This window comes from Hyperolius riggenbachi, chromosome 12 (assembly GCF_040937935.1).
Source record: "Hyperolius riggenbachi isolate aHypRig1 chromosome 12, aHypRig1.pri, whole genome shotgun sequence".
Classification (NCBI taxonomy): Eukaryota; Metazoa; Chordata; class Amphibia; order Anura; family Hyperoliidae; genus Hyperolius; species Hyperolius riggenbachi.
Window position 1 is genome coordinate 14,029,977 of NC_090657.1, and position 27,710 is coordinate 14,057,686.

At 46.6% G+C, this 27,710-nt stretch overlaps 1 protein-coding gene across 1 annotated transcript in view; it reads right to left on the reverse strand.

Annotated features, from left to right (window-relative positions):
* Window positions 1–287: 287 nt before the first annotated feature.
* HROB (homologous recombination factor with OB-fold) overlaps window positions 288–27,710 on the reverse strand; it is a 33,513-nt gene continuing 6,090 nt past the window's right edge. Inside the window, exons 3-10 of the mRNA XM_068263886.1 lie at window positions 22,234–23,100; window positions 19,436–19,519; window positions 16,252–16,392; window positions 16,056–16,164; window positions 10,544–10,629; window positions 8,265–8,366; window positions 3,183–4,320; window positions 288–768 (exon numbers count right to left, since the gene is read on the reverse strand). Coding sequence (XP_068119987.1) covers window positions 719–768; window positions 3,183–4,320; window positions 8,265–8,366; window positions 10,544–10,629; window positions 16,056–16,164; window positions 16,252–16,392; window positions 19,436–19,519; window positions 22,234–23,100 — 2,577 coding nt within the window. The 3' untranslated portion in view covers window positions 288–718. The remainder of the gene's footprint in view (window positions 769–3,182; window positions 4,321–8,264; window positions 8,367–10,543; window positions 10,630–16,055; window positions 16,165–16,251; window positions 16,393–19,435; window positions 19,520–22,233; window positions 23,101–27,710) is intronic.

A 27,710-nucleotide genomic window follows, 5' to 3' on the forward strand; every position in this document is an offset into this window, starting at 1 on the left:
TCTTATCAGTCTGCCGACAGCGCGTACACACGTGCTACTGTCGTCCGCCCAGCAGGAGGGTCTGCCGGACCCTTCGTTTGCTGAAGTATGGCGTGTGTTCGTGCCTTAACTCCAATCAGATTTCTGATCAGACATATCGGCTGAAAATTTAATAAAAATAAGACATAAAACTGGAGCGATAGCCAGCCTTTTGATCAATATTTTTCAACAAGTCTGATCTATATCCTAATCGAGAAAACAAATTGATTCTGCGCTTGGGATCGATTGCTGGCAATCAGTATTCTATAATGAACAAGTCTCTTTCCAGTTCTCCAAATAATTGTTTAATTAGATTAATGCGATGAAAACAAAATGTCTTTTTTTTTATCTGAGCAGGCGTGGTGCTCATAAGGCACTTTTTATTGGCGCAGACATCATGATGGACACCTGCCATGTGTTACAATGGATGGGCTTGGGAAGGTTTATGTAGAAATGAACGGTGGACAGATCCTGAAAGGAATGTGTGGATACGCACTGACGTCTGCAGCTAATCTATCACAGATAGAAAAAAAAGAGGAGGGTACAGACGTCATAGTGCTTCATTCTTCGGCTCAGGTGCCTGTATGCAATCCTGCAATTCATGTCGCCATTGCAGACGGACTGCTGTTCAGATTACCCCTGAGTGGGAAGAGTGATGCATCACTAAAGTACGAAGATGCTGGAGGAACGTTCTGAAGCATCAGTCCCCGGGGTCCTCTGCGAGGTCACATAACAAGGAATCCAGATCATCTACAAGAAAAGCAGCTTTTAAAAATTATAACCATAGTTGTGTGAATGAAGAAAAATAAAATACTGAATAATAAAATCAATAATACAGTCCCAGTCTTTCAGAACTCCGCTAACCAGCAATCTCAACCAACTAGTACAAACTGCCGACAGAGCGCAGGGGAAACTTAGGGGGATCTGGGTAGCAACAGAGGCTGGGCTGTATTGGCAGACCCAGCCTCTGTATGTGGATAGCATTGTCAGAACCCCACCTTGGGTTCTCTTTAACCACTTTATCCACCACTACAGTAGATCTATATCCTTTGTGACTTCATCTAAGCCACGAGTCAGATATACATCTTGTAGCAGAAGCAGTGCAGTGCAGGATTGGGCTTGCTCCTGTGCACATTTCTGGCACCATCTGATGCAGCACTAATTGGTGAATGGGAATATATGTTCCCTGAGCTAATGAGATTGATTTTTACCATTAAAAATACTTGTATTTTCTCAGTTCATCAGGAAAAATACACTCTGTAGCATTATTTCAGAATGAAATATCTTCACCATAAATTGTGACCGGAACATAATCTAAGTTTTGTGATAAGCGGTAAGAATAGCCAAACAATATGTGTGTTTTTAATCTACAGTAGCACTTTTTATTTTTAAACTGAAATTGGTAAAACTGAGAACTAATGTGTTTTTTCTATTTTTTCTTATTCAAATTCATAGAAAACAAAATTGTTCGAGGGAAAAAATGGCATACAACGAAAGCCTAGTTTGTCTTGAAAAAAACAATATATATTTCATTTCTGTGTCATAAGTAAGGATAAAGTTATAGGCACGCTCCTAAGGAAGGCACACTCCTAAGGAAGGCACGCTCCTATCTAAGTAAGGCACACTCCTAAGGAAGGCACGCTCCTAAGGAAGGCACGCTCCTAAGGAAGGCACGCTCCTAAGGAAGGCACGCGCCCATCTAAGGAGGGCACGCTCCTATCTAAGGAGGGCACGCTCCTATCTAAGGAGGGCACGCTCCTATCTAAGGAGGGCACGCTCCTATCTAAGGAGGGCACGCTCCTATCTAAGGAGGGCACACTCCTATCTAAGGAGGGCACGCTCCTATCTAAGGAGGGCACGCTCCTATCTAAGGAGGGCACGCTCCTATCTAAGGAGGGCACGCTCCTATCTAAGGAGGGCACGCTCCTATCTAAGGAGGGCACGCTCCTATCTAAGGAGGGCACGCTCCTAAGGAAGGCACACGCTCCTATCTAAGGAAGAAACACTCCTAAGGCAGGCACGCTCCTATCTAAGTAAGGCACGCTCCTAAGGAAGGCACGCTGCTATCCAAGGAAGGCACGCTGCTATCCAAGGAAGGCACGCTGCTATCCAAGGAAGGCACGCTGCTATCCAAGGAAGGCACGCTGCTATCCAAGGAAGGCACGCTGCTATCCAAGGAAGGCACGCTGCTATCCAAGGAAGGCACGCTGCTATCCAAGGAAGGCACGCTGCTATCCAAGGAAGGCACGCTGCTATCCAAGGAAGGCACGCTGCTATCCAAGGAAGGAACGCTGCTATCCAAGGAAGGAACGCTGCTATCCAAGGAAGGAACGCTGCTATCCAAGGAAGGAACGCTGCTATCCAAGGAAGGAACGCTGCTATCCAAGGAAGGCACGCTGCTATCCAAGGAAGGCACGCTGCTATCCAAGGAAGGCACGCTGCTATCCAAGGAAGGCACGCTGCTATCCAAGGAAGGCACGCTGCTATCCAAGGAAGGAACGCTGCTATCCAAGGAAGGAACGCTGCTATCCAAGGAAGGAACGCTGCTATCCAAGGAAGGAACGCTGCTATCCAAGGAAGAAACGCTGCCATCCAAGGAAGGAACGCTGCCATCCAAGGAAGGAACGCTGCCATCCAAGGAAGGAACGCTGCCATCCAAGGAAGGAACGCTGCCACGCTCCTATCCAAGGAAGGCACGCTCCTATCCAAGGAAGGCACGCTCCTATCCAAGGAAGGCACGCTCCTATCCAAGGAAGGCACGCTCCTATCCAAGGAAGGCACGCTCCTATCCAAGGAAGGCACGCTCCTATCCAAGGAAGGCACGCTCCTATCCAAGGAAGGCACGCTCCTATCCAAGGAAGGCACGCTCCTAAGGAAAGCACGCTCCTAAGGAAGGCACGCTCCTAAGGAAAGCACGCTCCTAAGGAAAGCACGCTCCTAAGGAAAGCACGCTCCTAAGGAAGGCACGCTCCTTTACATAGCAGCAAGCAATGCTATGCAAGACATGCATAGTGGCCGCTCCTTCACATTGAGGTGCACTGCTTTAGCAGTGCAGCTTGATGAATCAAGCCCATAGTCCCAATAGAATGGAAGCAAACACATATTTTGAGTAAGGAGATGTATAAGGCTGCACAGAGCAGTAGTGTAAGAAGCATTGTAATTACCCATATCCCAGTCTCCACTGTCCGCTGTCTGAGTGGTCCTGGGTAGTGGTACACTGGAGCTGGACTGTAGAGCTAATGCTTTAGTCTGTATTGTGCTGGAGGATCTATGATATCCTGCTGGATCAGGACCTCTGGCCTGTGCTGTGCTGGACAATGAGGCTGTAGTCTGTATTGTGCTGGAGGATCTGTGATACCCTGCTGGATCAGGACCTCTGGCCTGTGCTGTGCTGGACAATGGGGCTGTAGTCTGTATTGTGCTGGAGGATCTGTGATACCCTGCTGGATCAGGACCTCTGGCCTGTGCTGTGCTGGACAATGGGGCTGTAGTCTGTATTGTGCTGGAGGATCTATGATATCCTGCTGGATCAGGTCCTCTGGCCTGTGCTGTGCTGGACAATGAGGCTGTAGTCTGTATTGTGCTGGAGGATCTGTGATATCCTGCTGGATCAGGACCTCTGGCCTGTGCTGTGCTGGACAATGGGGCTGTAGTCTGTATTGTGCTGGAGGATCTGTGATATCCTGTTGGATCAGGACCTCTGGCCTGTGCTGTGCTGGACAATGTGGCTGTAGTCTGTATTGTGGTGGAGGAAGGGTGATATCCTGCTGGATCAGGACCTCTGTCCTGTGCTGTGCTGGACAATGGGGCTGTAGTCTGTATTGTGCTGGAGGATCTGTGATATCCTGCTGGACTGGGACCTCTGGCCTGTGCTGTGCTGGACAATGGGGCTATAGTCTGTATTGTGCTGGAGGAAGGGTGATATCCTGCTGGATCAGGACCTCTGTCCTGTGCTGTGCTGGACAATAGAGCTGGAGTCTGTATTTTGCTGGAGGAAGGGTGATATCCTGCTGGATCAGGACCTCTGGCCTGTGCTGTGCTGGACAATGGGGCAGATCCTTTATTCTGTACTGTGCTGGAGAAGGAGTGCGGCAGTACTGAGTGTGGGGTCTTATGCAGTGTTATACTTGATGATGGCTGATGGGCTCCTCCCAGTGTGTGTGATGTTGATGGATGATTCACATCAGGCTGTATTCTGCTGGATGACAGAGAATCTGCTACTTGTTCTGAAGATCTGGAGCAAGGCAAGGATTGATCGCTGTTCACGCTGACCTCATCCTGGGCCATTAATGGAGCAGGTACCTACACAGAGACAGGGAGTTATTTCTGTTTCAACAAGTATTTTATTAGCGTCAAAATGAAAGTGAGCTACAATGGACACAGGGAGGTATTGGTGTCTTGTAGTATGAAACATTCACCCTTAAAGAGACACTGATGCGAAAAAAATCTGATATAATGATTTGTATGTGTAGTACAGCTAAGAAATAAAGTATTAGGAACAGAGACATAAGTCTAATGTTGTTTCCAGTACAGGAAGAGTTAAGAAACTCCAGTTGTTGTCTATGCAAAGAAGCCATTGAGCTCCACAACTTTCAAAGTCACAGAGAGTTCTGTCTTCTGAAGCTTGTTATCTCAACTGTCAGTCACTGTATTGTTTTTTCTTCTGCACAGGACAGGTCAAAAGTTCACAGCCTGCTTTGTAAAAATCATTTAGAATGCTGAGTAGTGTGTAAACTGCAAATATTAGAGAATGATGCAATGTTATAAAAACACTATAGACCTGAAAATAAAAATATGAGAATATTTTCTTTGCTTCTAATATTCTAGTAATTATCTGTACTACACAACCAATTCATCATTTTTTTTTGCTTCAGTGTCACTCTAAACGAAATCTGGAGTGAAAAGAATATGGAAAGTGCCATTAAATCAGCATTGTGGTGTAATGGTTAGCATTCTCACCTTATAGCACTGGGTCATGGTTTGAATCCTAGCCAGGTCACCATCTGCATGGAGTTTGTATGTTCTACCGGAATAATCAAGCATGTAGCATAACAGCATGAGTCCATGGGAAACCGCTCAGCTGCTGCCGTCTCAGATCCCTGCACTCCTGTCCTCTGAGCGGTTTCCTGGGGACCCATGCTGTTATGCTACATGCTTGACTCTTCTGCGGCTTGTGAGTGCATAAACGTTTAAACTTTTAATAAAACCAATGGAAATACACTATGTTAGTGCTTTTAGTTGCAGTGCAATGTGGACTGTAAAGCGGTTATGAGAAGTTGAGAGTGGTATTCCCCCGTATACTATCAGTCCTACCTCTGGAGAATCGGGAGGTTTGCGTGGTGAGTGCGGGCACATTGGGGGTGTCCTGGCACGGGTGATAAAGTAAAGGGATCTTTGCACTACTGGAATAGCCTCTGGTGACGGTCTTTCCTGCAATAGAGTCCCCTGTGAACGCAGTTATACGCTATGTGCATATTGTTTTTTCTTTGCATGTGGATGCGTTTGTCCAGGACCAAGGATTAAAGGAAGGCCAGCAGCTTTTCACACATGGAGCCTGTTTGAAAACTTTGGTGGCTATAAACTCGTGTTCTAAAGACAAGTGTGCACGTTCTGTTTTGCATTCAGTTTTATTTATGTCCACACATTGACATTTAGAACGCGAACCGCGGAGTGCATATTTGGTCCTGAAGAGCATCCTTTATTTTTTATATATATAGCCTCCGGATCCAATCGAGGCTCCCCCCCCCCCCCCATCCTCCTGTGTCCCACGGTGGTCTCGCTCTGGCCCTCCGAACAGCGGGGATGTAAATATTTATCTTCCCGGCTCCAGTGCAGGCGCAGTATCTGCTCTCCGCTCGGAGATAGGCGGAAATAGTCGATCGCTGTCGGGCCGCTCTACTGCGCAGGCGCAAGTCTCCTGCACCTGTGTAGTAGAGCAGACCCGACAGAGATCGGCCATTTTCGCCTATGTCCATGCTGAGAGCCGCAACAGCGCCCCCGCTGGAGCCAGGGAAGGTAAATAAATGTAGCTTGTCAGGCTGGTCGAGGGAGGATTCCGGGACACTTCGGGGGAGCCAGCGCTGGATTGCCTGCAGCTACAGGGGAGGGGGAAGCCTCATTGGGACCCTGAGGCTTCCCCCCCCTACCAAGGTAACTACCCCCCCAGGGGACGTTTTTATTAGTACAGGGTCTCTTTAAAAATAATTAAATATGGCAGCCTCCATATATCTATTGTTTCAGGTTCCCTTTAAACCCATACCTTATGCCAACTTCCACTTTATGGGGAAAAACACCTTAATTTGCGTAACCCTAACCTCGAATGTAGCCCCATCCAGTTGTATTACCTGTGACCCTATCCTCCAACCCAAACATAGACCTTTCCTAAGCCCCTCACTAAGCTCCCTGCCTAAATGTTACTGACAACTGACCCCAACTCCTCCACCCCCCTATAGGGGTCAATTCATTAAGCATTACCCCATTCGTTATGCAGAAAACAGCAGAGTTTACCAAAGATATTAACAAATACCAATGCACTAAGGCTGTTGCCACATTGAAAAGTAAAATGACAAACTAGTGACGTAAATTACTGACTTGTGCGGTAAATACCTCAACTAATGGCAATTCACAAAAATTAGAGCATTCAGTAAAGCAAGTAAAATGTTCTGTATTTTAAAGGGGAACTGAAGAGAGAGGTATATGGAGGCTGTCATGTTTATTTCCTTTTAATCAATACCAGTTGCCTGGCAGCCCTGCTGGTCTATTTCTCTGCAGTAGTATCTGATTAAAACCAGAAACAAGCATGCAGCTAGTCTTGTCAGATCAGACTTATAAGTCTGAACCACTGAAACACCTGATCTGCTGCATGCTTGTTCAGGGGCTATGGCTAATTGTATTAGAGGCAGAGGATCAGCAGGGCTGCCAGGCAACTGGTATGGTCTAAAAGGAAATAAACATGACAGCCTCCATATACCTCTCTCTTCAGTTCCCCTTTAACTCCAGTCAGGAGCTGTTGGTAACTAACAATCACCATGCGGTAAAATTGATAAACAAGGGAGACAGCCAATAGGAAGAGCCTCCTGGTCCTGCTACTTACCTCATTTGATGCAATGCATTGGAGGGCGGGACATGACACAAAAAAACAAAAACAAACAATGGATGCAGGAAGCCTTTTACTCACACTCAGCTCAGGCAGACACTGACAAATCACAGCTTGCTGCCAGGACCTACTCCACAGCAGGTGAGACATTACCAAGCACGGCTTCGCGGATCGAAGCAACATTTTTCGGTATATTACCGAACTTTTACCGGATGTGTTGAAATCTTAAGAGGATTTGGAAAAAAAAAGTCTAAAATACCAACTGCTGTATTTTATGGACCTATTTTTTCCCCTGAACACCCCTTCATAAATTGACCCCTTAATGCTTTGCCCTAACCTTCTGACTTTAAACCGGTTCCGAGATGAAAAACTAACTATAACAAGTCACTTGTCTATATATATTATCTACAGTTTAGATAGTTCACACAGCAAATCTGGCTGCAAACAGTTTCAACACTATATGATTATTTATTCCTGTGATACAATGAGGGCAGCCATGTTCTGTTTGTCACATTACACACAGGCTGAGGGCTGGAGATGCTATCAGCTTGCCTGTGTGTAAATTCACTACCCTCTCCTCCTCCCCTCTGCCTCTGAAATCTCTGGCTAGTAACACCTCCTCCTGTCCAGACTGAGCTCCCATAAGCCCTTGCTACTGTGCCAAAGCACTCTGGTGAAGCTGTGGGCGAGGCTTGTTTAGGTTATAGGGAATTAGAATATTAAAACAAAACAAGTATTTGGCTTGAGGAATGCCCTATAAACTATATGAAAGGAACACAATTATGCAATGAGTAAAAGTTTATCCCGGATCCACTTTAACATCTCAAAGTAACATTCCCCTTCAAACCGACCGTCTAACTGGTGTTTTGTCTACATGATAATCTTGCAAAATACTCGTCTTCCATTATTTCTTTGGCTGCATTGGTGTCGGCTTTGATTGCAGCCAATATCTTTGTTACTAGGTATTGAAACCAACCACCCTATAGTGATACATTTGGTAGTGTGTGCTGCTTCTAATGGCATTTTTAAAATGTGATAGCAATTTAGCAGCCTCTGTATTTCTCTTACTTTGCGTACGCTTTACCTACTAAACAAATTTCCATCTCCCATCATGGCAGGAGACAAGAGAAAAGTCATATTCCAGCCTTACCCTGGCATTCCCAACGTCCTCTCCTGGTGGGTAGATCTTTACCAGGTTACTTGGCGTCACATTCAGATAATGATTGCGGTGAGAAGGCGAGAACACCCCAACCTACAAAGAGTAAAAGAACAGCTTTACTATATAGACTAGGATAGGATCCGGAGGCTTCCCCCTACCGAGGTGAGTACTCCCCAAGGGGAACTTTTTGACGTTACAGGTTTTCTTTGTTGTGTTTCACATCAGAAAGCCTGCATGTGTAAAATTTCTTGAAGTTCTTCTGCACTGTGGCAATTAAATAGATTGTTTAGAAAGACTAATAGACAGATTCAGAGCAGATTCAGGACAAGCAGAGGCAGTACAACTAAACATGCACATCTAAAGGGAAGTTGGGGATGCCTTTTTATGCTGTCGCTGCACGGAGAACAAGAATGTAACTAAACTCTTCTCATTACCAACACTTAGTTCAGTAAATCCCGGCATTTCTATCGCAGCTGTGAAAATGTTTATGAATTAGCACACAAAAGTCTAAAATACAGCCTGCGATATTTTCCTGACAAGATTTTTTTTTACTGCCATGCCTTTTATGAATTGACCCCAATGCGTTTATATCTACCAATAACGACAGATCTGTATTAAAGTAGGATGGAACTCAAGTTTTCATCCTACTTTATGTTGGCCGGAGCGAGGACACAGCAGGGGGGGGGGGGGGGGGGTTACAGTGGCCGTGGGTTCCATTACGTGTGTCGGTCGTTCCAATATCCCAATCCGTTACCGTTGTGCATCCAATCGGCCGCACCTGCTCGGGATTACCCAGCGTGTTTAATTGATACATTCGGCCAAAAGTGGGTGGAGTCGCTGATCAGGCATGCTCGTTGCAACACCAGTTTTCATCAGATTCGATAAAATAATTGAATTGGATGGTCGATCGGGTCGCAGAATCGATAGATGGTTTCATGTAAGTTATTTTTACTGTGTATGTTTTAGGGCAAAAATGTAATTTTGCGTTTCATCCCACTTTAAAGTACTACTGTAGGGGGGGGGGGGGGTCGGGGGAAAATGAGTTGAACTTACCCGGGGCTTCTAATGGTCCCCCGCAGACATCCTGTGCCTGTGCAGCTGCTCACCGATGCTCCGGCTCCGCCTCCAGTTCACTTCTGGAATTTCTGAAATCCACTGTTCCTGCATGGCTGTGTCCTCACTCCCGCTGATGTCACCAGGAGCATATTGCACAAGTGCTGACTGTACTGGGCCTGCGCAATACACTCCTGGTGACGTCAACGGGAGGGAGGGCGCGTACGCGGAGGCGCAGTGGTTTTCCGACTTTAAAATCAGAAATTCCATGAGTGAACAAGAGGCGGGGCCGGAGCATCGGTGAGTGGCTGCGCGGGCACAGGATGTCTGCGGGGGACCATTAGAAGCCCCGGGTAACTTCAACTCATTTTCCCCCGACCCCCCCTACAATAGTCCTTTAAAGAGACACTGAAGCGAGACTAAATCTCGCTTCAGGTCTTATATATAGCAGGGGCACGTGTGCACACGTGCCCCTGCTAAAACGCCGCTATCCCGCGGCTTAACGGGGGTCCCTTCACCCCCAACCCACCCCCCGCAAAAGTTGGTCGTAAAATGGTCGCTGGTAATCTTCTTCCTGGAGGCAGGGCTAACGGCTGCAGCCCTGCCTCCCAGCGCGTCTATCAGACGCGCATCGCCGCCTCTCCCCCGCCCCTCTCAGTGAAGGAAGACTGAGAGGGGCGGGGGAGAGGCGGAGATACGCGTCTGACAGACGCGCATGGGGCAGGGCTGCGGCGGTTAGCCCTGCCCCAACCAGGAAGCGCTCCCCCGCTGTACGGAGGGGGTTTGGGGGGGACAGGGACCCCCGTTAAGCCGCGCTATAGCGGCGTTTTAGCAGGGGCACGCATGCCCCTGCTAGCTATGAGGTCTGAAGCGAGATCTATTCTCGCTTCAGACTCTCTTTAAGACAGACAGAAAAATATGATCTATACAAATTACATTGAATGCATCTTCTGCCACTTCCAGTGTAACAGCAGTGGTCATACGATCAGGTACAAGGAACTTCATGGAGTACAGTTTGACCAATCAGTGCCTCAGTGACTGAACATAAGATCACATGACTAGCATCAAAGGAACCTTATAACAGTTGCCTTCTTGCCAAAAGGCATTTTCCAGCAACTCCCTTCTGGCAAAGAGCAGCAGAATATGTAAAATAGGCCAAAGTAGATTTTAGGCTATTGGATACAGTGTGCCATAATGTCAGGAGCCAGTGACAGTACCTGTTGCAGGAGGAGGACACTGCCCACCTTCAGCTCCGCCTCCCTCTCCTCCAGTAAGACATGATGGACGGTGCCCTGAATCTCTCCTGAGGAAAACACATGAACAAATCACGTTAGGACTTAGCAATGCACTTGGTGAAGGATAGTGTTGAACAAATGGAAATATTTGACATGGCAATGATTATAATTCAGCAACAAAAGCTGGACAACTGAGCAAGTCTAAAAGCAGCCATACGCTGGTCGATTAACATCAGATCGACCAGCAGATAGATCCCTCTGTGATTGAATCTGATCAGAGAGGGATCTATTGACTGCCTACATTGCAAACAAACAGATTTTGAATCGATTTCACTATGAAACCGATCACAATCTGTGGAGCTGCCGCCACCCCCAGCATACATTACCTGATCCGGCTGCCGCGAGTCCCCCGGTCTCCACTGTCTCTTCTCCGCTCTGGGCTTCAGCTTCACTTTACTTCCTGCCGGGGGACGTTTAAACAGTAGAGGGCGCTCTACTGTCTATACTTCCCCGACAGGAAGTAAGTGAAGCCAACCGGAGCCCAGCGCGGAGAAGTGACAGTGGGGACACGTGGCGGCGGAACAGGTAATGTATTGCCGCTAGCGTCGGTTGTCGGACATTCGAACGCCGCTATCAAAGCACTCCCGACCCGCCGGCGATCTAGCGAAATCTTCCGCTCGGACAGATCGACGGGATCGATTTCGGACAGAAATTGGTCGTTTGGTCAGCGTGTGCGCATCGATTTCACAGCAGTTTCGATCACAGTTATCGAATCTGCTGTCTATCGGCGGGAAATCGTGAAAGTGTATGGGCACCTTTATGTGGACCACACACAAGCAGACTGTTTTCAAAACGACTGTTACACGGTCTAAAAATGAGTGTCAGCACGGTGGCGTAGTGGTTAGCGCTCACACCTTGCAGCGCTGTGTCCCCAGTCAAATACCAGCCAGGGCACTACCTGCACAGAGTTTGTATGTTCTCCCTGTGTCTGTGTGGGTTTCCTCTGGGCACTCAAGTTTCCTCCCACATCCACAAAACATACAGATAAGTTAATTGGCTTCCCCCTAAATTGGCCCTAGACAATACAGTACATATTATATGACTATGGGAGGGATAAGATTGTGAGCCCCTCTGAGGGACAGTTAGTGACAAGACAATATACTCTGTACAGCGCTGCGGAAGATGTCGGCGCTATATAAATACTAAATAATAACAAAAATGTTGATCTATTTTGCATTATATACATTTTATGGCTCTTTTATTTGCTTATCTAAAGATCACAACTAATTGATCTGTTTAAAGAGACTCTGAAACGAGGATAAATTCTATTTTTTAACTTGTATTCCTGTCACTGACTATAACCCCTGCTAAACCGCTGCTATCCCGTGGCAAAACGAGGGGTCTACACCCCCTTAATCCCCTCTCCTTTGTCTGGGGAGCGCTTCCTGAATGAGGCAGAGCTAATGGCTGTAGCTCTGCCTCTCAGCGCGTCAATCTGCCGGCGGATCTCTGCCTCTCCCCGCCCCTCTCAGTGAAGGCAGATTGACAGGGGCGGGGAGAGGTGGCGATCAGCAGATTGACACACTGAGAGGCAGAGTTACACCCATTAGCTCTGCCTCATTCAGGAAGCGCTCCCCAGACAAAGGAGAGGGGATTTGGGGGGTGTAGACCCCTCGTTTTCCCACGGGATAGCAGCGGTTTAGCAGGGCTTATAGTCATTGACAGGAATACAAGTTAAAAAATAAAATTTATCCTCGCTTAAAGAGTAACTGTCAGGCTGCAGAAGCTAATTTAAACCTCTAGTCTCCTGTGTTAAACAGTTTAGAAGGAAGCCAAAAAGACATTACTGAAGATAAAGATCTATCTTACCTTTGATGTATGCTTATCAGCAAAGCTTAGAGCTAAGCTGGACGCAAGCCGCATAACTTACTGCAAAGCATTCTGGGGCCCTCCCCTCGGCTGCTAAGGAGAAGACGGGATCAAGTTTCAGCAGCTTCTAAAACTCAGTCCAGCCACAGCACAGTCAAATCTCCGGGCAGCTTACACTGCAGGAGTCCGCTATTGTTCCTAGCCACATGGCTCATTAATATTCACTGCACACTGTGTTATTCAGTATGAGCTGTTCTGTGATCAGAAGCAGGCAGGACATGACGACACATTTGGCTTCACAAACATGGAGCCTGCCATGAGCTGTCAGGAGCATCATTCTCTGCATATACTATATACAAATTCTGTGAAATCCAAACGTGGACAGTGAAATGCATATGTAATGTAAGTACAGCCAATCTTTAGCTACTGATATATGTGTTTATTTTCTCTGAGACCCTATACCTAACAGCTCCTCTTTAAGTCTCTCTTTAAGTTGTCTGTTCATTGTGTAAATTCACCACCATGATCACCTGATGTTCTGGGAATACTAGCTGTTCACTAAAGGCGCGTACACACGCCATACCGCCGCAAACGACAGGTCCGTCAGACCCTCCCGCTGGGCGGACGTTCAGCCGACAGTAGCACGTGTGTATGCACTGTTGGCAGACTGATATGGCTGTTTCTGAACGACAAGCTAAGCGGATCGGTCAGAAACAGCCTTATCAGTCTGCCGACAGCGCGTACACACGTGCTACTGTCGGCTGAACGTCCGCCCAGCGGGAGGGTTTGTCGGACCCATTGTTTGCGGCGGTAGGCCTCTTTTCCATGGGCAGCTGCAGGCAGTAAATCGTCCACCTGCTTCTGTACACACAGGTGCTTGCTAGTGCTCGGCTCAGTCCACTATCCCATGGAGTTGTATCTGAGCATGGTGGTAGCTGTCATTGGAGGAGTCACGGGACATTTCTTTTCCAACAGGTAACGGCACCGTGTGTCAAACGTAACACATGTGGTGTTACAAAACGCTCCATGCAAGAAAGGATCGCACACTTTTACTGCCGTCTCCACAGCCTAAGGGAGGCTTCGGAAGCCCGAGTCCTCCCGAAGACAGACCGCTACAGACTGCGCACGCACAAATGCCCTCTCTCGCACACTAGCACGTGCGCAATATGGAGATGCCTGTCTTCGGGAGGACTCTGCTCCTGAAGACTTCCAAAGTCCCCCGCGGCAGGGGGGGGGGGGGGGGGGGGGTTTCAAACGGAGAAGCTGGTGCTGCAACGAAGGCACCGGGAGAGGAGAGGGAAGAGGAGAGGGAAGGCTCATTAGGACCAGAGCCTTCCCTCTCCTTAGGCAAGTATCTGGCTTTTTTTTCAGCTCGATTCCCAATGACTTTAAAATATGCACATAGTACAGTGCTGCGTAATATATTAGTGCTTCATAAAGTGTATGGAACCCTTTAGCGTCTAATTTATAGAGGCTTGCAAGTGCTCCAATCCAATTTATTTTAACACTTTTTTTATTTCTTATTTGTTACATTTCCCTGCTTCTATTTAGTACTGCTGTAATGTATATTTATGGACAATTGTCATTAGGGGGCAGTGTGATACAATAACAAAGGACTTTTGCTTTCAGTTTCTATATTTTCGGATAGTAGAGAGATCAAAGCATTCCAAGAAATTACAGCACGAGTTCTGCCAAAGCAGTGTACTTATCTCAAACAAGATAACTCTATTGAAGTTGCTAATGGGATAATAATAATAATAATAATAATAATAATAATAATGTACCCAAATACAGGCCACATAAATTAGAAAATGGTAATAGCCCAATACACAACAGCATCACAAGAATCTCACTCCAAGCCAAAAGCTTATGTGAGAATCTCTAGGCCTTAAAGGATACCCGAAGTGACATGATGAGATAGACATGTGTATGTACAGTGCCTAGCACACAAATAACTATGCTGTGTTCCTTTTTTTCTTTGTCTGCCTGAAAGAGTTAAATATCAGGCATGTAAGTGGCTGACTCAGTCCTGACTCAGACAGGAAGTGACTATAGTGTGACCCTCACTGATAAGAAATTCTCCTTTTTATCTCTTTCTTGCTCTAGGAAAGCGGTATCGTCACCATAAAAATCTAATTTCAACAGCAACTGCTCTGAGTGTATTAAGTGATAGAGATGCTAATCCTGCATTCAAAACATTTTCTGCGGTTATGATTTGGAGTTATCATATACCTTAGGAGCACTGGCTCTTTAGTAGTCGGTGCCAAAGAATTGCATGCTGGGGTTCTTTTTATCTATAATATATTCCTCCTCTTCCCTTTATTTCCCTGTCTGCTGCTTATCTGAAACCTGATCCCCCTACTCACTTGTGTTTACAAGCAAGGCTGAGGCGACCCAGCGATTGGAGGAGACAAGAAAAAAAGTAAAGGGCAGAAATGGCATCAGGATTTAGCCTTAACTGTGGGCAAAAGACATGGTTCCCACCAGGAACAGAATTCTCGTAATTTACTATATAACATTCACTGAATTCAAAATGTGGACAGTATAATACATGTGTTATGTAAGTAGATCAAGTATTTATCTACTTATATATGTGTTTTTTTCCCTGGCATAGTATGGCTGATCCTACTGCTTTAAGGTAGCCATACACTGGTCGATTTGCCATCAGATCGACCAACAGATAGATCCCTCTCTGATCGAATCTGATCAGAGAGGGATCGTATGGCTGCCTTTATTGCAGATTGTGAATTGATTTCAGCATGAAACTGATCACAATCTGTGAAGCTGCCACCGCTGCCGCCCGCCAGCTATACATTAACTGATCTGGCCGGCGCGACTCCCCCGGTCTCTGCTGTCGTCTTCTCTGCGATGGGCTCTGGTCCGGCTGGCTTGCTTCACTGAACTTCCTGTCCAGGGGAAGTTTAAACAGTAGAGGGAGCTCTACTGTTTAAACTTCCTGAAGGGACAGGAAGTTCAAGGAGGCTGCAGCCCTGGAGCGGAGAAGAAGACAGCGGAGACCTGGGGAGTCGCGCCGGCCGGAACAGTCAATGTATCTCCGCTGTATTGCGTTGGTCGGCGGGCATTCGAACGCTGCTATCGACGCACTCCCGAACCTTTGGCGATAGAGAAAAATCTTCCGCATGGAAAAACTGAGGGGATGTGATGGGAACGATTGATTTCGGACGGAAATCGAGCGTTCTGTCAGCGTTTGTGCAACAATTTCACAGCAGATTCGAGCACAGTGATCGAATCTGCTGTATATCGGTGGGAAAATCGGTAAGTGTATGGGCCCCTTAATATAGTTGGAATTCCTCATCAGTGAGGGTCACAATGTAGTCGCTTCCTGTCTGAGTCAGCCACTTGCATACCTGATATTTAACGCTTTCAGGCAGAGAAAGAAAAAAAGGAACACAGCATAGTTATTTGTGTGCTAGGCACTGTACATACCCATGTCTATCTCATTATGTCACATGTCACTTCGGGTATACTTTAAAAGCGTAATGGACTACACATAATTCAGATGAAGGAACACTGTGTGGTGCTCTGGGCTTTGAAAGTTATTATGAAGTTCGTTGAGCTCTATCATGGCCAAATGGCCACCAGCCTCTCTGTCCCAGAATATTACCCGTTAAGTCTTGGAACACTGCGCTGGCATCTCCATTAGCCGGGGTTAAGCTCTTCAGAGCGACCGCCATCCGTGGAACTTTATTCTTTGGAAGCTGCTTGAGAGCTGCCTGATGATATTTACCAAGAAAGAAAGCACGGTAAACAGTGATGTCACAGCCAACTATTTTCAGGACAATGCAGGGTGAAGGCTTTACCTTACGAAGGACCATGACCACGCTGTACGATCGTAGGAAGCATGCTGGGTCATTTTCATCCAATGAGAGCTCAGCTTTCATGGTAGCCCAGGGACCTTCAACAAACTTATCCCCCTGTGGCTGCTGGGAGGGAACATTCTCCTGTAGGGAAAACAGCCTATTTTACAAAGACATCTAGCCCAATCTACACGGTCATCTCTCCTACTGAAACAACAGTGACTTGACAGCAATTGTAAAGCTACTGGTAGTTTTTCAGCTGCCTAAGAGGACAGGAGATGAAGTAGAAGCTACAGAGGCATCCACTGGAATAACTCCGCTTTATATTATCCATTGGTTATCACAAAGAGAAGGAAAGTGTATCCAGGACTGAAGAAGGTGTTTATAGAATGGTAGCAAAGCAAAAGTAACCACTACAGTTTACACAAGTTTGCCCGACAGCCGTTTCACCCTTTTTCCTGGACTCTGTCCTCGAATGTGATACAGCCGTCAGGCAAACTCATGCCCAGCATCTACTGCCATTATATCCACCCAAATGATGCCTCTGTTTCGTCCTAGCAACCATCCACCCCAACGGTACGTTTCAACCTTGTGCAAAGTGTTTATGCAACATTCCCGCTAAACTGAGTTTTAAAGGACAACTGTAACGAGAGGGATATGGAGGCTGCCATATTTGTTTCCTTTTACACTATACCAGTTGCCTGGCAGCCCTGCTCTGGTTTTATAGTCAGAAACACCTGATCTGCTGCATGCTTGTTCAAGGGCTATGGCTACAAGAGGCAGAGGATCAGCGGGACAGCCAGGCAATCTGCATTCAAAGTTAATAAATAAGGCAGCCCACTTACTCCAAAGGACAACTGTAGTGAGAGGTATATGGCCCTTGCCATATTTATTCCCTTTTGAGCAATACCAGTTGCCTGGCTGTCCTGCTGATCCTCTGCCTCTAAATAGTTTTGGCCATAGACCCTGAACAAGCATGCGGCAGATCAGGTGTTTCTGACAAGATTATCTGCATGCTTGTTTCTGGTGTGATTCAGACACTACTGCAGCCAAATAGATCAGCGGTGCTGCCAGGCAACTGGTATTGCTTAAAAGGAAATAAATATAGCCGCCTCCATAAACATCTCACTTTAGTAGTCCTTTAAGCACTTGCTTGTCTACCATTCAATAAACACGTTCTGCATTGCCAAATACCCTTTCCTTCTCTTTGTGATTAGGAAGCCTATACCTTCATTATGCTGAGCACACAGCAGTGGACACAGTGGGTTGTAGCTCTCTATTGGGGCTCCATCCAAATATATCCCCCAGCACAAATAGTGCCATCACTGCTCTATTCCTATTTGTACACATATATTATCCATTGGCCATATCTACCATATCTATGCCACAAATTAGATGCAGACTTTTGGCACCTCACTCAGATGCACAAAACAATGTCTACTTTTTGCACCATTATCACTTTTCTTTCTAAGGATACGGTTGGGAGGATTTGAGGGCATAGAAGTGACTTCATTCCTGCTAGCCAATCAATTTGCCGTACAGGGCGAGGTGTGGGCAGGACAAAAAGAGTCCCGGAAGACGCCGTACACACGTGGAAGTGTATTTAAATGGTGTAGGCTGTGATATACTGGCCTCCCTGCTGTCCACCTGTGTAACATCTGATCTCTGAAGAGGTTATTATTATCATTTTGTATTTATATAGCACCAACAGCTTCTGCAGTGCTTTACAGAGTATATCTAGTGCTGTCTCTAGCTGTCCCTCAGAGATCACAATCTAATCTCTACCATAGTAACGTGTCCAACATAGTCTAGCGCCAACTTTTAGGGGGAAACCAATTAAGCTATCTGTATGTTTTCGGAGATGTAGGAGTGAAACCGAGTGCTTGGAGGAAACTCACACAGACACAGAAAGAACATACAAGCTCCGTGCAGACCCAGTGTTGCAAGGGAAGAGTTCACTATGCTGGGTTACACCACAAAATGCCTGTAAGATAGGGCCTTCTTTCAACTCCTATTAAAGGCCGGTCTGTAAATGTACCTCTGTGCCTTATCTCTCATGCTGCTATTATTTTTCTTCTAACCTTTACCTAAGACTTCCGAAGTCTCTATCGGCGGCAGAAAGCAGTACTTGACCTATTTGGTAGAACACTGCTACCGGGGAGATAGCTCTGAGTTCTGTGAGTGGAGCGGGAATGCTCTATAGGACTCAGAGCCTCCCCTCTCGATAGGTAAATATCTGGTTCATTTTTTTTAAAGCAGTTCCCATTGACTCTGTCCCCCTCCTTGTTACCTTAAATCGCCGTCGTTGCTCAGTCCAGGTGGCCCAGTAGTGCACAGATGTGCGTGGTCAGGAGTGCTCTGTGCATGCACACGACTACTGTGCCGTCATACGCATGTGCAGAGCGCACCTAGCCACGCGCCTGCGCAATACTGCCCATCCGGGGCGACCTGGAGTGAGCTGAGGCGGTGATTTAGAATAACAAGATGGGGGGCGGAGGAGAACGGGGGGAGCGGTGGGCATGAGGACTGCATCTAATACATGCCTGCTCCCCCCATTTTAAACAACCCATTTGGCTCTGGTATCCTTTAAAGAAAACCTGTAAGTAGAACCCTGGGGGGTACTCACCTGGGGTGGGGGAAGCCTCCGGATCCTATTGAGGCTTCCCCCGTCCTCCTGTGTCCCACGGCGGCAGTGAAAAAGCTCCCCGAACAGCGGGGATGTAAATATTTACCTTCCCGACTCCAGTGCAGGCGCAGTATCGGCTCTCTGCTCGGAGATAAGTGGAAATAGCCGATCGTTGCCGGTCTGCTCTACTGCGCAGGTGCAAGTCTCCTGCAAGTCTCCTGTGCCTGCATAGTAGAGCGGACCCGACGGAGATCGGCTATTTTCGCCCATCTCCATGTTGAGAGCCGCAACAGCGCCCCCGCTGGAGCCAGGGAAGGTAAATAAATGTAGCTTGTCAGGCTTATCGAGCGTGGATTACCGTAGACTTCGGGGGAGCCAGCGCTGGACTGCCTGCAGCTACAGGGGAGGGGGCGGCATCATTGGGACCCTGAGTCTTCCCCCTACCAAGGTGAGTACCACCCAGGGGAACTTTTTTGTTACAGGTTCTCTTTAAGATGTAAAAAAAAAAAACCAGTAAGGATTAAAAGTAAGACTGGTCTGGAACGGACAGTACAGCCTTGCCTTGCAGCGGAGCTTGGCCCGTGCTCCATGGCTGGGTGTGTGATGAGGGGACACCAGGACTTCATCCAGCCTTCTGACACTGCCCTGGTAACAGATGAAAACAACAACATTACAATTCACAGTGAAATTACTGTAAAATTCAGTGCCAACCGAGCACGTAACAGGCTGATTAGGTAACCTGTACTTCTGACTGTTCCCAGTAGGTGGAGCAGTAAACCAGGATAAATGCAGTATCCATGTTACATACCGTATGACATAAATCTTGTAAGCAAGAGGGCTAATCCTGTATATAAAAGCTAGAGAATGGGAAAATAGAGACACTTAGGCCCGGTTCTCATTGGACTAAAAAATGGTCCGTTTAGTGGACTGGAATGGAGCCCAACGGAGGTGAACGGATCCTATGTTAATCAATTGCTCCATTCGAACTGATGTTTGGTCCGTTCCACCGAATGGACCACAAGTTGGGGTCTGCATGAGTTTTTCCCGGATCGACGGATGCGTCGCATTGACTGCGCGCGAACGGAATAAAGGGTCGTGGATGGAAAGCTGATGCCTTTAAAAACGAATCTGTTCCATGGATCAGTTTTGCATCCATGCCAGTGTGATCCATGCCAGCCAGTGATCCCTAGCAACCTATTACAATTAGTGGTTCATTTTCTAGTGTAGGAGCACAAAAGAAAGCCAAAATCACGTTACATAAAGTCAATATTCCAGAACAGAAAATTAACACAGGATAAAAAATAGACATAAGCTGTAAAAATACGGAGTAACTCCAGCGATACAGGCTGCTGAAAATTACAGTAAAAGTCATCCTTATACAAAAATCTTACTTTGGGTACTTGCAGGCTGCCCAGATGAAGCACTGGTTTATTAACTGTTGCAACTAAAAAAATATTAAACCGTGAACATGGGCAAGTTGTAAGTAGGATTGGTACTACACATCAACATGTTTATCTGATCATGCCACATAGAACTTTAGCTACACCTGATCTGAGAGGGATAATGGCTGCCAAATATATTTCCTTTTAGACAATACCAGTTGCCTGGCAGTCCTGCTAATTTCTTTGGCTGCAGAAATATCTGGCTTCAGTCAGAAACACCTGATCTGCTGCATGCTTGTTCAGGGTCTATGGCTGAAAGTGTTAGAGGCAGAGGATCAGCAGGATAGTCAGGTAACTGGTATTGTGTAAAAAGGAAATAAATATGGCAGCCTCCATATCCCTTTATGCAACAACGGGTGACCAAGTCCATTGTTGCCCTCCTTACCACACGCCCGGAAGCCGCCTCGTTGTTCCCAGAGCCATTGTTTCTGCTCCCTACTAGAAAGACACACAACATGTCACTTGGCTGTTGCCTAGGAAACAGAAGCAATGGCTGACACCAACCTGAATGCGCTTTTTCTACTGTTATCAGCAGAGGTACAGGCCTTCTGGCTGCCAGGCTGGCCTGAGACATACATCAAAAGTAAGCACAAGATATATTTTACATTGCAAAGGGGACGAACACTGCTCAACTCCGTGTCATGCTAATAAATCTAGCTTTCATGCGAATTGTATGCGGTTTGAAATGAGGCCAATCAAATACACTTATTGCTTTTTTTGCTTGGCCTGTTCCCAAGCTGCATACAGTTTGCATTTAATTTGCATGGAAGCTGAAATGAATGGCGTCTCCTCTGCCTTTCATCAGTGTGGCTGCTGGGATAGTTACCTGCAAGATTCTTATAGATATTAGGTTGTCCAGTAGAGAGACATTCCCCCAGATTATCCAACTCTCACAGCCACTGCATGGCGAAATGATGGCATGACCCCCAGAATACACAATAAATTACTGGGCAGGAAAGGAACCCCTTCCCTACGTTCTGTATAAGGCCTGGTTCACATTAGCGGTTTTTTGCTGAACGTAACCGGAACGTATACTGTACAAACGGAATGGATGTGAAAGGATCCAATGTTAACCTATGAATCCATTCACATGCGTCCGTTGGTACGGATACGTTCCATAGGTTCCGGTCCCGATTTAAAAATTGCTGCAGGCCCTAATTTTCCGCACCGTTTTGCAGCATTGGGGCAATGGAAAAAGGAACGTTTCTTCACACTACTGAAGAAACAGACCGTTCCACGGGGGATGGGGGCATGTGCCAACGCGAACCTGAGAAACGGGAGGGTGAGGGAGTGTGCAGCAGCCGGGCGGGTGGGTACCTAATCTTCTGTAGCAGCCTGCAGTAGAGGCTTCCGTCTTCTTCTGCGTCATGTGACTACATGAAGCGTCATGTGACTAGTCACATGACGCGCTGTGTAGGCACAGCGAAAGAGGAGGAAGCCTCTACCGCCGGCTGCTACAGAAGATTAGGTATGTATTTGCTGGCGAAATTGAGTGAAAACGGATCCCACCAAACATTGACCAGATCCATTTTCACTTTCCATTTTTAATGTGAACCGGGCCGCGGACAGAGCCATCCGGATCCGGTGAAGCGGAAACCGGATCCGCTCACCAGATCCTTTTGGCTCGAAACGCTAATGTGAAACGGGCCTAAGAGTGGATGTATACATAACCTACTACTACTGTATAGTAGGAGATGTACAATCACTGCAGAGCATTCTCACCACTAGTGTCCTCAAAGTATACAAGAAGCCAGCTTGTAAGTCAAACCTTGGGGATCAGGCAACCTGAAGTATGTAAACCCTGGTATTTGTCTGCAAGCCTTAGGTGTGTGTCGTTTACTAGGCGATGTGTGTGCACAGCTACAGACCTCTCACAGGCATAACATTGAGCCACAGCTGTTCCATCAGAAGTTTCACCTGCTGTGGCAGAAGGCCGGCTGGTCCCGGAAACCTCCTTTCTTTGGGTGGTGGTGTCTCCCACGCCAGCTTCTGTGGTGTCTTGTTGGCAGCCGTCACCAACTGGACCAGATGGTTGGTCACTATTGGTGTCTGCAGATTGCTGGGCTGGTGGGACCAAGAAGACGTCTGGGGAGTCCTAGGAAGTGGCTGAGCACTGTTGACAGATGTACATTGTCCTGGCCCTGAGGCTCCTCCTGGCGTAGTGCAACCTGAATAGGTAGAGGGAGCCAGGCAAGGACCAGCTCTAGCCGATGGAACTGGCTGTGTCTCCAGGATAGGCCTTAAACAGAGTCTTTTGGCAGAAGAATCTGACGATTGGTATGGTCCTCCTCCCCTGCCACTCAGGTAGTTATTAGGAGTTGTCGGAGAATCCATCTGAAAGCCACACGACTGGGACTTTGGTTGACCACACTCTGTAAAGCTTCTCTGAAGCATGCTGGGCTCCTGATCAGGACAGTGACTCCTCCCAGGTGGACGCAGGTGAAATGCTGAAGCATAGTTTGAGATGGAGCTGTCTTGTGAGGTCTGATTAATAGGCCTCAAGCATGGCCTGGGACCCGGCGTTAGAGGCTGTTCTTGTGACCCCACTGCTTCCATTTCAGAACAGACTGACAACAGTTCTTCATCATCCACATCCTGGTCCAGGGATTGTATATCTGCATCCACCTGGGCAGCATCTGTCTGCTGGGCATGTGAGGGCTTGGCAAGGCTAGATACATTTCCGGACACCTGCGTGTCCTTGGTAAATATAGGCCGAAGGCGGACAGGTGCAGTATGATTCGTGGAAGAGCTGCACTCTGTACCCTCCAACACAGACAGGAAGTCCTGCAGAGAAATCGATTCACATTTAGATGGATCAGAATATAAACTATGTATTTTCTTATTTGCCTTATAAGAAATTATATAAGACCAGGATCACATAATTGGTATTAGAATATGATTTGGGCCTTCTAGTAAAAGCCCTGTTAGAACATACCGGTAGCGATATTTCAACAAGCCCTCCAGGACAGCTAACAATAGAGGGTAGGTTAGCTCCTCCCCCGGAAACACACATGACCAAAAAGAATTAAAGGGACTCCGAGCACCTCTCATGGGCATGCCTCTTCCTGCTTCATTCAGTGATGCACTTCTCTAACAGAGAAGACAGTGGTGACCCGGAAGTTATAACATAGCCAAGATGGCAGCCGCAATGTTAAAATTGAAATCGAACGATAACTATTTGGTGTAGAACGGCGGATCAGGCATCAAATGAAAGATGAGAGCACAAGCTACAGAAAGGTATGCATCTTTGAGTACTTTGCAGTACTGGTCGGAGTCTTAAAGGCATGTCCATGAGAGGTGCTAGGAGTCCCTTTAAACAGCATATATATATATATACCTACTTCACACACTTCCCCTCAATTTTGTAGAGTAACAAGAAGAAAAGCAAAGGTAGAGGAAATATAATTAGATATCCTTAAAGGAAACCTGAGCTGTGTAAAAATGGTGTATTTATACTTACCTGAGGTCTCCTCGAGCCCCTTGAGGTACATGGGCTCCTTCGCTGTCCTCTCTGGCTGTTCCGTTCTCCTGTGATCTTCTACGGTACTCTGGCCAGTCATGCTCTTCTGCGCATGCATGACTCCCCCCCCCCACTGTGCTCCCCCCCCCCCCGTGCTCCCAAAGCCACGTACATTTCTACTGCACAGTACAACTGCGCTACTACCGTGTGCACGGCTGCGCTGCACATGTGCAGAAGAGCCCGACTGGCCAGATTCCTGGCGATGATAAAGAAAGAACGGTGAGTATGAATACACTCTTACACATCTCAGGTACCCTTTAATATCCGCTAGGCCGGGATCTAGCCATAGGGAGGGAACTATGTTAGCCAGCCTGGATAACTCGTTGAAATACTGCTACCGGGAAGTTCTAAGAGGGCTCCACCCATCGTGCTCCAGGGAAATCCAAAACAATTTACCATAGGGAGGGATGACACTTTGTAAGACTTTTCTCCCAAAAGACAAATCCTGGCTGGAGAGCAGATCAACTCGACAGTGTCGGATGAAAGTACAACTGGACCAAGTTGCTGCTCTGCAGAATTGTTCAAGCGAAGCTCCTGATCTTTCTGCCCATGAGGTGGATAAATATCTAGTGGAATGCAAGGAGGGTGGCATGGACTCTGACCTCGAGGGACCTGAAGATCTTCTTTGCTATAGGCTAGTCTTACTATAGCTTCTCTAAGCCACCAAGGAATAGTATTTTCCTTAACTTAAGGACCCTTCCGAGCACTAGTGAAGGCCGCAAATAAGTGACTGATGGTCTTAAAGGACACCCGAAGCAAAAATAAACGAATGAAATAAACTATTGTATCTATTCTCCTTATAAAAATGACTTTTTAAGATATTCCACAGTTTTATTTTATGTTTAAATCTACTTTTTAAAAGTTTTAACTGTTTTATTGTTTTTGCTCAATGACACATTCATTGAAGAATGCCAGAGCTAAAATCTATTAACTATAGACCTTTTTAATCTCTTTCCTGCTCTCAGATGCCATTTTCTGCTAGGAAAGTGTTTTTTAGTGGGAATTTCTTATCAGTGAGGGTCACACTGTAGTCACTTCCTGTCTGAGTCAGCCACTTACTTGCCTGATATTTAACTTTTTCAGACACAGAAACAAAAAATGGAACACAGCCTAGTTATTTGTGTGCTAGGCACTGTACACACCCAGGTCTATCTCATGTCACTTCGGGTATCCTTTAAAGGCGGAGTAGACTAAATATGAAAGAACAGTCTTTCTAACACCTAGGGAATGTAGTCTCACTTCTTTAGTATTACCTGGAAGGTCACAGAGGGAAGGAATTCTTATTTCTTGGAACCCTTGAAATGTTGAACACAGTTTGGGTAAATATGTTGGGGCAGGAGTAAACACAACATGTAAAGGTCGGTGTTCTCCAGGTGCTGCACCCAGCTAATTCTGTTGATCACCCGACTTATAGCATTGTCAGGGCAACGGTGTGTGGTCCAAAGCAGTCCAACCACCTTCCAAAGGTAACAAAAACGCAAGACAGGGAAACCAGGAGTCCCTAAAAGTGTAGTATATCAAAGCTAAGAGCAGCCAAATCGCAAAATGAATTATACTCACAAGTGTAGGTTGCAAAATTCGCAACCAGAGCGTAAATGCCTGTGAGGAAAACCTGTCCTCACCTCTGGCTCCTGAGGCAGGTTACACTGCAGGAAACACAGGGTCTGGGGGTACGGGACCGCGCGACACTAGCCCGCTCCCCAAGCCATGGGGCTGGTGTAGATAACACTTGGAGGGAGGAAGAGCCCCAAAAAATAATTACACACATAAAAAAAAAATGAGATGAAATAAAACTAGCTTACCTCTAAAACGCAGGGACAAGCCACAATAGCTAAACAAGTTTATTAAATGGGCAATCAGACATTTGGTAGATAACGCGTTTCGCGGATCACAGTACGCTTCCTCAGATCAGTAAAAAGTTTTTTTAAAAAAGTGTCTTCAAGAGAACCCGAGGTGGGGTTCTGACAATGCAATCCACGTACAGAGGCTGGGTCTGCCTATACTGCCCAGCCTCTGTTGCTATTTTAATCCCCAAAGTTACCCCTGCGCTCTGCTATCCCCCATAAATCACAGCCGCGCTGTGCGGGCTGTGTTTACATCTGTACTGTCACTCTGCTGCTCCCCCCGCCTCCTGCATCGCTCCGGTCCCCGGGGACCGGAGCTATGCAGGAGGCGGGGGGAGTGGCAGACTGACAGTACAGAGATAAACACAGCCTGCTGTGACACACTGCGAGTCGGCAGCGCGCCTGTGATTTACGGGGGATAGCAGAGCGCAGGGGGGGATTAGGGGGGATTGAAATAGCAACAGAGGCTGGGAAGTATAGGCAGACCCAGCCTCTGTATGTGGATAGCATTGTCAGAACCCCACCTCGGGTACTCTTTAAAACAAGCATGTATCCTGCTGGGAGCGTCTCTATGTGGGGAGTAGGTATACATGTGCTTTTCAAGGTAGGCCTGAACTCTTGCACAGGACAGAAGGAAAACAGAGACAAACGCCCCCTGTATGTATTTAGAGAGTTTAGTCTGTCTAATCCCCCTCATCTGTGTCAGCTGGCTGCCTCAGCAGAGCAGCTAATTTGTAGGATGTTAACACTGTCTGCTTCCATGAATGCAGGAAGTAGACACACTGCAGATTTATATCAGCTGTAACAAGGAAAGGTTTTTCTTTAAAAAGGTTATTAAACTGTTGCCTATCTTTTAATTATTTTAGGTCATGTGTGTTTCCTTAAAGGACATCCGAGGTGAAAATAAACTGATGAGAAAAAGCATTGTATCTATCCTCCTTCTCCTAAAAATGACTTTTTTAGATATCCCACATTTTAATTTTATATTTAAATCTGTTTATGTTTTTACTGTTTCATTGCCTCTGCTGAATGACACTTTCATTGAAGTATGCTAGAGCTCAAATCTATGAATGATTGACCCTTTTTATCTCTTTCCTGCTCAAGGAAGCCATTTACTGTCAGGGAAGTGTTTTATGGCTGTAATTACTTATCAGTGAGGGTTATGCTATAGTCTGACCCAGTCTGACCCAGGCAGAAATTGTGACTTGCATACCTGATGTTTAACTCTTTCAGGCAGAGAAAGAAAAAAAAAACAAAAAAAAACACAGCCTAGTTATTTGTGTGTTTGGCACTGTACATACACATCTCATGTCACGTCGGTTGTCCTGTAAGGGGGAGGAGCCAACCTACTCTACTGTCAGCCGTCCTTGAGAACAGAGGGTGAAAGAAGTCCTGAAAGTTTGTTTCTAGTTCACCTGAACTGAGAGGGATATGTAAGCTAATCAAATGCACTCTTTACTTTTAAACAATGCAGATTACCTGGCTGTTACGCTGAGCCTCTGCTTCTAATAGTGATAACCATAGACCCTGAACAAGCATGTAAATCAGGTGCTCTGACTGAAGTCTGACTGGATATCCCATAAGTTTGTTTTATGTCTGTGATTCAGACACTACTGATGCTAAAGAGATCAGCAGGACACCACAAAACTGGTATTGTTTAAAAGGGAATAAATAAGGCCGCCTCCATATAACCCTGTCAGTTCAGGGGTATGGCCTCTTTCTAACAGAAAGCTGAATTACATGCGTACTGTGCAGTTCGGCTGCCAATATACTGGGGAATGAGCACCAATCAGGAAATTTCTTGTTCTTCTCCGGGTTCCCTCGTTCAAGAACTGGCTTCTCCGTTAGTAGTCTCCAACCGATGAGATTACTAATGGGGACATCAAACTTGGAGAAGGACTTAGGAGTACTCATCGACTACAAGTTAAATAATCGTACTCAATGCCAAGCCGCTGCAGCTAAAGCTAACAAAATTTTGGGATGCATTAAAAGGGAAATAAAAACTCGAGATGCTAGCATAATATTGCCCC